At 33.5% G+C, this 10,936-nt stretch overlaps 1 protein-coding gene and 1 pseudogene across 1 annotated transcript; both read left to right on the top strand.

The window, feature by feature from the left end:
• The first annotated feature begins 553 nt into the window (after positions 1 to 553).
• Positions 554 to 6,503, top strand: LOC100799345 (serine/threonine-protein kinase rio1). The gene is made up of 12 exons (XM_003552332.4): positions 554 to 973; positions 1,546 to 1,674; positions 1,860 to 1,952; positions 2,080 to 2,159; positions 2,688 to 2,801; positions 3,286 to 3,359; positions 3,786 to 3,862; positions 4,422 to 4,505; positions 4,589 to 4,681; positions 4,795 to 4,902; positions 4,984 to 5,055; positions 5,718 to 6,503. Exons 1-12 carry the CDS (start codon positions 620 to 622, stop codon positions 6,171 to 6,173), a joined length of 1,734 nt encoding a protein of 577 aa, XP_003552380.1. The 5' UTR covers positions 554 to 619; the 3' UTR covers positions 6,174 to 6,503.
• Positions 6,504 to 7,699: 1,196 nt separating this feature from the next.
• On the top strand, positions 7,700 to 9,956 carry LOC100778989 (pentatricopeptide repeat-containing protein At2g22410, mitochondrial-like; annotated as a pseudogene).
• The last annotated feature ends 980 nt before the right edge of the window (positions 9,957 to 10,936 follow it).

The following is a 10,936-nucleotide window of genomic DNA, read 5'->3' as shown; positions in this document are numbered from 1 at the left end:
AAGTTCACTAATTTTCTTTTGGAATAAAATTATCTCATTATATTTCGTCAAAAAGTAATATGTCAACATTACCAAACAAAATTTACCCAAAAAAAAGTTATATATCAATTTAAATTATTTTTTAGAATAATATTAATTTAAATTATGATATATTAAACTATTATTTTTTATTTACAGAGATGCATTTCACACAGCAATGAGCAATTTTTTTAATAATCTCAAAATACTATCCTTTTATATTTGCATGTATATTATTTATTTTTCTTAATGTCCCGTCCTTTTTTATTTTTGTATCCAAACTAAATTTAATTTTTTAAAAGAGAACAATTTAAAATAATCTCATATATTAATTTAAATTATTCAATACAAATTTAAAATATAACTTAATTATTTAAAGATATTTATTTAATATAAATTTTAATTATAATATATAAAACGTGGTAAAATACTATTCTACTTAAAATAAATAATAATTCACAAAAAACTTAAAAGAAATATTCAATCATCATATAACTATATAATTTTAATTATTAAATTCCTAAAAAGAAATACTCAATTACATTGAAAGAGTGTAGTTGTTTAGGTTATTCTTGTTCCAGTTCCAACTTCCAAACCCCCAATGGCGGCCCCGGGCACCGAGGAAGCTGTTAGTTGTGTTAGCAATAGCACACACACAGCGATGGAAAACGACGACGAACACAAGCTCCACAATCACAGAGAACAAGTACAAGAACAAGAACAAGAAAATGAAGAAGAAGAACAAGAAGATGAGGTTTGGAGTTCTTCGGATTCTGAAATCGGTGAAGCGTTGGACTGGTTGGATTCAAGGGAGGAAGATGAAGGCTCCTCCTTCTCCCTCACTTCGTGGCGCCCCAACGCTCATGGCGGCCACCACCACCATTCCTCCACTCTGCAACCTCTCGCCAATCGCAACCAGAAGTTCTCCCATCACATTCGTGCTTCACCCTTGGAGGTTTTCTTGTATACCCTTTTGCTTCCTTTCATACATTATTGTAAATAACCAAATGGGTAGCTCCTTGATCCCTCTAAACATTAAAAGGCTCACTTTTTTATTTGTTTTTTTTATTAAAGCTTGGATTTTTTTTTTATGCCTGTTCATAAACTAAGCTAATTAATTAATGGGTGTTGGGTTTAGCGGAAGGGCTAATCTTACACAACATGATGAATCAAAGGTTTGAATTCTGCCTAGGAGAGCTGCTAACATTTTTTGGGTATTGGGTTTAGTGTCTCACAGTTTTTCCAATAGGATTTGATAAAGTTCAAGGTAGAGAGATAGAAAGAAGAGAAAAGAGACACCGAGTATTACTTTAGATAATGCTCAAAATGAGCAAATCAATTTTTATATGAATACATTAGGTCTTATATAGCTAAACTTGTAACTAATTTGTAACTAACTTGTAACCAACTAAACTAATTTTTAACTAACTTGTAACCAAGTAAACCCATATGGGTGATTGTATTCTTTGGGGGTTCTGTGGAGTATGTTTGTTGGTTCTAGTTTTAAGATAGTACTTGGTGGTGCAGGAGTGGGAAGGGAGAATGAATGTTGGCATGTCTAATTCTGTGACGACAGCAATTCGCAGCAGTGTTCGAGACTTGGCCATTGGGAAGACTAAAACTACTGAGAAAGCAGACCGGGCTACTGTTGAGCAGGTGAGTGATGGTGATTTCATGAAATCCAGTACTTAAATATCTTTTTTTTTTATTATTTGATTTTCTTCTTCATAAAGAGAAGAATTTGTACCTGTTCATAGTTCAAACAGACATGTATGAGCCTTATTCTTTTGCTGATGCCTTTTCTACCATTACTATGCAAGTAACTCCAAAGTTTCCTCCAGGCAATTGATCCTAGAACGCGCATGGTCTTATTCAAGATGCTGAACAGAGGTGTCTTTCATGATATCAATGGATGCATTTCAACTGGAAAGGAAGTATGTGATCCACCTGAAGCTTTTGTTTACCTGTTTGTTTTTATGATGATGACATGGTTTGGATCATCGACTATATGTGATATCAAGACACCACATTTCTGTTTCTTACTGTGTTGTTTTCTAACAGGCAAATGTTTATCATGCAACTAAATCTGATGGTCAAGAACTTGCAATTAAAGTATACAAAACATCTGTTTTGGTATTCAAGTAAGTACAACAGCTGTAGCTTGTTTCAGCCTCTTCTGTTGCTCTAAATTGTATTGAAGGCTGAAGTGTTTAGAAAGAATTATATAGGCAGCCATAAATTCTTTTCTTTTTAAAGAAAAAAACTGGGACATGTATTCAAGCATAATTCTTTTATTGTTTTTGTTTTATCATGCAAAGTTTTTGTCCATGTGCTGGATATTGGTATCTTTCTCTTCTGTTCTACTGTTCGTAATTAAATTGGGGTTTTATTCACTTACTGATGCATGAGGTATTTGATAATCCGTACTTCTTTCTGTTCTCTCTGTTTATCTGTGTATAAAATATTGTTAACGAATTTATGAATACTCTGGGCTTAGGATTACTGATACATTCTAGATAGATGTTCTTTTAATATATTCCTTAGATACATACAGCACAAATGCAGCTTGTAAATCCTAATGTATTTCTACTACTTTGACTGGAGAAGAAGTTTCTTGATTCAAAGTTGTTTGTTTTATGAACTAAATTATATGATCTTATTGATATCAGGGATAGAGATAGATATGTGCAAGGAGACTTCCGATTTCGAAATGGATACTGCAAGCATAATCCCAGGAAAATGGTAAAAACATGGGCAGAGAAAGAAATGAGAAATCTTATGAGGTTTGTATTTGTTCTTATTTCATTCTATTTTTCTACTAAAATGCTTGTAAAATTGAAGTACAATATACTAAATTAGACTATCTAAATAATCAATGAAGTACAATATATGTCATTGGGGCTATTGTTAATAATCCTTCTTTGTAGGTATGTATTGAAGCACTATAGATCTTAGATAAGTTCCATAATGTCTTTCACTTGAACCCGGAACTTGTGTGCTTATCCTTTTAGGTGCAGGATCTTTTATGAATTTAGTGTTTCTATGGAAGGAATTAAGTTTTAATGTGCACTAGAGAGGCAGTGTTTTTTGCATCAATTTTTCTTTCTGTACTACGTTTTCTTTTTCTGTTAAAGTGGCTCCTTTTGTATACTTGCTGTGCATGTGGGCTTGTTCCTTTGGTTGTTTCCAATTAAGAGAAACAAAAAGTTTGATTTCGTGCTGGCCTGAGTTGTTTCTTTATTTAACCCTGTTTATATTTGATTGCAGGCTTAAGGCAGCAGGAATTAGGTGTCCTACGCCATATCTTCTGAGGCTACATGTTCTGGTTATGGAATTTATAGGTATTACTTTTGTTCTGAATTTCAGAATATAATCTGATGACTCATCATTTTTAGAATACAATTAGGTGTCCTACACCATATCAACTGTTTGTGTGTGACCAACTGCTTTTGATTATCTATTAGTCTATAGTTGATTATATGGAATATCAGTGTATAAATGTCTACCATTGATAAAAAAAAGGGATGAATAGTTCATTGCTCTTTTCATTTGTATTGAAGGTGGAACTACTTGTAGTTACCCTCAATAAATGCAGTAGAAAAATTACACCAATCCATTGAGATATGGTATGCTACAAGTGAATATTTTCGACAAGAAATGAGTCCTAATTTTAGGATCAAATTTATTATCATCAGTCATAGAAATTTCAATTTTTTGCTGCTGCATATATAATTTCAAAGTTATGTTGTTTTTGTTGTTTCTCACAGGAAAATCTGGTTGGGCTGCCCCTCGTCTTAAAGATGCAGCTTTATCTTTAGACAAGTTGCGGGAAGGCTATGTTGAGGTGTGTCAAATCAATACAGTATCCCAATGATGCTAGCATGGTTTAGTAATTAGAAGTTAGAACGCTTTCACAGTTGTCTTAAATATTATATAAGCTTCTTATTTACGTTGTCAGAACTCAGAAGCTTATTGTCTAGAAGAGAAATGCCAGCAACAGTGCAACACACTCTCCAACATGCTCTTTTGATGACACTACTATTGTTTTAAATTTATTAGAGCTCACAAATATTTATGGGTCCTTATTTGATTTGTATCATACTTGATTTTGTAGTTTCCAATAATTTTTAACCAATAATATAGTGTGTTGGAATGAGTGTGTTGCTAGTACTCTTGTCTAGAATGATTACTAAAAAAAGCTCACTAACGTGGTTAATGTATGACAATTTTATACTGTCTCTGGAGTTTCATTTAGGGATTCTTAATGGAAACACTTCTGTCACACATTTCTTCTAGGTTTCATTCTTGATGGAAACACTTCTGTTTTAGGTTTCTAAGGGTTTGAGGGTCTTTTCCATGCATCAAATAATTACAGTTGAAATCGTGAGCATTTTTTGTTTCAGATTATTATTGCAATGCGGACATTGTATCAGAAATGCAAATTGGTGCACGGTGATCTCAGTGAATATAATATACTTTATTTTGAGGTGAACACCCCTTTTCCAGTTTATATTTCATTGATTTAATGTCTATTTGTCAATAGTTAATCAATATGTTCTTTATTTGTCAGGGTCACTTGTACATTATTGATGTTTCTCAAGCTGTTGATCCTGAACATCCTCATGCCCTTGATTTTCTGCGTGAAGATTGCGTTCATGTGTCTGTGAGTACTTCCAATTGCTAACTGTAAATTATGGATTTTTTGTCCACTCCCTTAATTGATGTGGGGATAATATGGAAAAAAAGTGTGATTAAGTAGCTTTTTATGGCCTGCAGGACTTCTTTAAAAAGCATGGTGTAGCAGTCATGACAATAAGAGAATTGTTTGAATTTATTGTCGATGCATCCATTACTGATGATGCCGTGGATAGTTACTTGGAAGAGGTATTTGGTATTTGTTTTATTATTGTTTATACTTTTTGAATAACTTCAAAGAGATCTTAATGGTTTTCAAAATATTTCTAGATGCAACAAAAAATTTTGACGAGGGGAGATATATCTGCAGAGGATGAGATTGCAGACTCTGTATTTGTGCAGGTAACTTGCCTTGTTATCATTAAATAAATTTCAAAACCTGATCTAAATCACCAACATGGGAGTTATTCCCTCGAGTCTAACTGACTTGACTCGGTTGTGACTTGCCTTTAATCTTGTTGTGTTCTTCAAGTTTCGGTCTTAGAAATCACAGATCTTGCTTTAATATATTTCTTGGGTTTGTGTTCCTTTTCTTGAGTCTTAGAAACATCAGTTCCGAATTTCATTTTGTAAGCCCTATTTCAAGTTTTTCCTTGGATATGAACTGTGAATCTGTGATACCATATTAGAATTTATGTGTGAACCATATCTTAGAATGTTATAGCCAAGTAGCCTGTTTGTTCAAAGATACCTTGACACTTTGGACTCATGGCCCTCTTGCTCTTAACTAACTAACGTGGGACATGTTCTCCAACACTCCACTAGTTTGTTAATATATAATGGAATTATAAAATTCGTTCTTTATTCTTATTTAACTCTCCATTCCCTTATTTTCTTTTCAAAGCATATGTGATATTGATTTTAATTATTTTTGTTTTTATATTTTGAAGAACTGAAATGGTGTTCAGATTTGGTCATCCAGAGCACTATCTTTGTGGTCTGTTTAGCACATTTATCTTTTCTCTCTTTTCTTACATATTTAATTTCTTGAAATCTTGTTACAGTCCTATATTCCGAAGACACTAGAGGATGTGAAGAATGCTGAGGAGGATGTACAACGGATAACAAGTGGGAAGGACACCAAAGATTTATACTATCAGACCATTACTGGACTTAAACATGCTCTGTCATTAACACAGCCTTCCCAGCAAAAAACCCAACAGAAATCAAGTCCCACAAAGGATTCACCGGCTGTTTCTGATGATAAATCTAAACTCTTAGAGGATGATGCTGAGGGTCAATCTGACGAGGATGAAGATGATGAAAGCAATTCTGAAGAGGATTCACCCTCAGAAAGTGAAGTAGATGATCCTGCAGATAAAAAAGCTGCTAGAAAAGAGGCTAGGAAAGAGAATAAGAAGAAGGTGAAGGAGGAGAAAAGAGAAGCACGTAAAACTAAAGTCCCTAAGGCTGTTAAGAAGAGAAAGAAAAAGTTGGCTAAAGCAAAAAAGACCAGATAGATAGTAGTTATATATAATGTGGCTGAGTATTGAGTTTCCCTGGTAGTGTGGATTTTAGATACAACCTAATACAGCAAATATATATATATATATATATATATATATATATATATATAAAAACAAGAGCAATTTTGTTCACTCATATTATCTTGAGAGTATCTGTTATAAGGAGAGGTTACTAAGCACAAGACAACATTGTTACCGGCCTATAGTTTCTTGGCATTCCACACAGTTCCTGTTACATATGTCTGCATTACCTTTCTGTCTTTACACTTTGTTGTTTCTATTCAGTTGAATGGAAGTGTGTAATGGAAATAATTTCAACACCTACATACACTTCCTTCGTTTGGTTTTATTAGATTTCAAATTTTGTTGGTTTCTTCTGGGAAAAAATGCCGCAGTATTAGTTTTCTAGTTTAACTTGTGCATATACCATCGAGTTTCTATTATAATTGTAACAGGGTTATGCAATCATCATTTGATAAAACTTCATATATAGATACTGGCAGTTAATAGAAATAGTATTTTTTTTGTCACAAATAAAGAGACGATATTATAGTCATGTTTTTTTCAAAATTTGTGATATCTTAAAGCATCTCCATGGGAGTGTTTATATGAATTATTAAAGTCTAAGTAATGTTGCTTCTTTTTGTTTCACCGGACAATTGACATGAAGTTGTTTATATAAGTATTATTGTTTAACTAAAATTTTTAAGTATTGTAGGACCTATAAGATTAATTGAAGCACTCATTTTAGTAAAATAGAGTGAATTTTGTGCCAAATACTTAAATTTATATAAAATTATAAGACTCATCAAGATAAATAATTCATTTAAATTATGATGTATGATAGATGCTCTTATTTGTCATTCTTTTTCCTTGCATGATTTTACTAAGTGCAACTATTAGGTGATGAGATATTCAACATGCACTTAGGTAAGTTCTATGATATGTAATCAAATTTAAGAATTTTAATAACTATTCCAATAATACATTCATCTAACAAATTTTCACTCTAACACATTAACAATACAATCATCCAATATCTTAAAATGAGACTCACATAATTATTTTACAAAATACTTTTTTTTATCATAAAAACGAATTTATTTATATAAAATTTCGTTTTTATTTTACAACTGAAAATAATGTCTACATTCTCCTCCTATTTATTAAACTTAAGAATCACAAAGTAACTTACATTTAGATAAAACACAAGTTTTAACTAATTAAGAAATATCAAAAAAGTTTAACACAGATGATAGATGATTGAATTCCTTAAACATGTTGATAGGAGTTCAATTATCTGATTATGCATTTGGATAAAACTTTGTTGGAAGATAAAAAAATTTACTTTCATATGATCTCTATGCTTCAAAAGTTTGTCCCATGTACTAGAATACCTTGATATCCATTAAAAAAAAAAAAGCTAGCTAAGAAATGTGAACGGCAAGGAGTAGAAAGAAGGCAAGAGTATAAATAGTTAAAATATCTTCTCATGTTTGAAGCTTAGTCTTGTTTTCAGAAACATGGTATAAACATGGTGAACCCAAATCTCAGAACAGACCCTTCCACCATTTACAACCTTCTCAAATCCTATGCACTTTCCCCCTCAACCATCCTCAAAGCCCACCACCTCTTCCAACAAATCCACCGACCCACGTTGCCCTTTTGGAACCTCATGATCCAAGGCTGGTCCCTCAGTGACCAACCCACCGAAGCAATTCGCATGTACAACCTCATGTATCGCCAGGGCCTGTTGGGTAACAACCTCACATACCCTTTCTCTTCAAGGCCTGTGCTCGAGTCCCTGATGCTTCTTGCGGTACAACGATTCATGCCCGCGTTTTGAAACTTGGGTTTGAGTCTCTTCTCTTTGTTTCCAACTCCTTGATCCACATGTATGGCTCTTGTGGTCATTTGGACCTTGCTCAGAAGGTGTTTGTTGAAATGCCTGAGACGGACTTGGTTTCGTGGAATTCGTTGATTTGTGGGTATTGTCAGTGCAAGAGGTCTAGGGACGTGTTGGGTGTTTTCGATGCAATGCGGGTGGCTGGTGTAAAGGATGATGTGGTGACTATGGTGAAGGTTGTTTTGGCATGCACTTCTTTGGGCGAGTGGGGTGTTGCTGATGCCATGGTTGACTACATTGAGGAAAATAACGTGGAAATTGATGTTTACTTGGGGAATACACTGATTGATATGTATGGACGGCGTGGTTTGGTTCATATGGCTCGTGGAGTTTTTGATCGGATGCAATGGAGAAATTTGGTTTCTTGGAATGCCATGATTATGGGTTATGGGAAAGCAGCTAACTTGGTTGCTGCTCGGGAGTTTTTTGATGCTATGCCGCATAGGGACGTGATCTCGTGGACTAATTTGATCACAGGTTACTCTCAAGCAGGCCAGTTTACGGAGGCCGTGAGGCTTTTCAAGGTAATGATGGAAGCTAAGGTGAAGCCGGATGAAATAACGGTTGCCAGTGTGCTTTCTGCATGTGCTCATATTGATTCACTTGATGTCGGGGAGGCTGTTCATGACTATATACGGAAATATGATGTGAAAGCTGATATTTATGTTGGAAATGCCTTGATAGACATATATTGCAAATGTGGTGTGGTTGAGAAAGCATTAGAGGTGTTTAAAGAGATGAGGAAGAAGGACTCTGTCATGGACTTCGATCATTTCAGGCCTTGCAGTTAATGGCTTCGCAGATTCAGCACTTGATTATTTTTCACGGATGTTGAGGGAAGGTGTGCAGCCATCTCATGGAGCATTTGTTGGAATTTTGCTAGCCTGTGCTCATGCCGGATTGGTTGATAAAGGATTGGAATATTATGAAAGCATGGAGAAGGTTTATGGACTGAAACCGGAAATGAAACATTATGGATGTGTTGCGGATCTTTTGAGTCGCTCTGGCAATTTACAAAGGGCATTTGAATTCATAAAAGAGATGCCTGTGACTCCAGATGTGGTAGTATGGAGGATATTGCTGAGCGCTTCTCAGGTTCATGGAAATATATCCTTGGCTGAGATTGCCACAAAGAAGCTTCTTGAATTGGATTCTTCTAATAGTGGTAAATATGTACTTTCATCTAATACTTATGCAGGCTCCAATAGAAGGGAAGATGCTATTAAAATGAGAGAACTGATGGAGCAAAGTAATGTACAGAAACCATCAGGTAGCAGTTGCATAGAAGTAAATTGTTCAAACAGTTTTCAAGATTCTTGTTTTATTGAACATAAAGAGAAGAGTGAATTAAATGATGTTTAGAAGAACCATTTATTTATTCACAAATTGATTTCATTTGTGGGACAGCCATGGACAGAATAAACCAAGGGTCTGAAAATTTTGAACCTGACCCCTGATGGCCTAATCAACTTCGAATTGTCAATTGTTACACGAATGACTTAATTCTAATTGGTATCAGTTTCCATGAAGCAATATTTTGATGTAAAACTGACTGAGTTGCTCATTATGGATTACAGATGGAATTGCAAAATGGGCATTGGTTTGATGATTCCTAAATTGTATTTTTAGTATGTGCCTTAATGCTATGTGCTCATTTTGGATTAGTGGTTACACCAAATTGCAAACTATGCCTCACTAAAATCGTTAGTGGCTGCTACAAACTCATCTATGCAACTATCTTCTTAACTCTCCAAAGCTGCAGCAAAAGATGGCTGACCAGCTCCCAACGGCAGCCATATAGCATACTGAGAAACGAATAAAAAACGATTCCTGAAAAATGTTAGATTTCTCAGAATAATTTTTAAAATATTCATACCAAAACATAAGAATCGCATTCCCAATAATATTTTTACTGGAAATGTTATTCCAGGGAATATTTAAAAAAATTGTTTGGTTGGATATTAACATTCCTAGAATTATTTTTAAATTTTAAAAATTGAAATAAAAATTGAAGTTATAAAATATCTTCAACGCTTGTTGATTAGCGAATTGTTTATTTTAAGACATCGTTGTTTAATTATTTTTCTAGTGTTGGAGAGTTACATGTCATGTTGGGTTATTTAAAATTAAGTTTTAGTTATAAGCTATCAAAAAATGTTTTCTTACCATTTGAGAATCATTTAAAGAAAGTCATTTCAGGTTGCTTAAAGGAATATCATTAGAATAAAATATATAAGTTGTTTAATTATAATATAATATTGTGAGGACCAATTAATAAAATACAAAGAAGTTGAAATTAGTTATTTAAATTATATCCATTAGAGATGTTCTAAGTGGATAAAAAATATCTTTTCATATTCTCATGAGAATACAACTTACTTACCCCTCTTATTAGAATAACAATTAAGCAAATTATATTGTAAATCACATTCCAAGAAATAAACAATACTTAGGAGTATTTTTTTTCTTAACTCCAAACAAACATAAGACTACCATATTCAGAAGTTCATATTTTTTAAAATAAGTTTTTAATTTGCTAAACAAATGCAATAAAAAAACTTAAAAAATCTCCTATGAAATACCCATTAAAGCTAGACTTGCCTACCAACATACAATCAAACAACCAACTTTCTTGTTTGGTATACAACATTTACTTGCCATTAAGGAGTTACTTACCACAAGAGATTTGATTTCTTTATCCACAAACTAAAAAAAGCCATAAAATTTATACAGCAAGAAAACAAAACATTGAAGTGTAAAGATTTAAACCACGCAATTCACTCCGTCTCATGTCCTATCTATCTTCTACCCCTTTCTCCTTTTTCACGAAATCTCATAATCTTCGTGACTC

The sequence above is a fragment of the Glycine max genome, chromosome 18, assembly GCF_000004515.6.
Source record: "Glycine max cultivar Williams 82 chromosome 18, Glycine_max_v4.0, whole genome shotgun sequence".
NCBI lineage: Eukaryota > Viridiplantae > Streptophyta > Magnoliopsida > Fabales > Fabaceae > Glycine > Glycine max.
The sequence above is the reverse complement of the archived record's forward strand: the minus strand, read 5'-3'. Positions and strand labels throughout refer to the sequence as shown.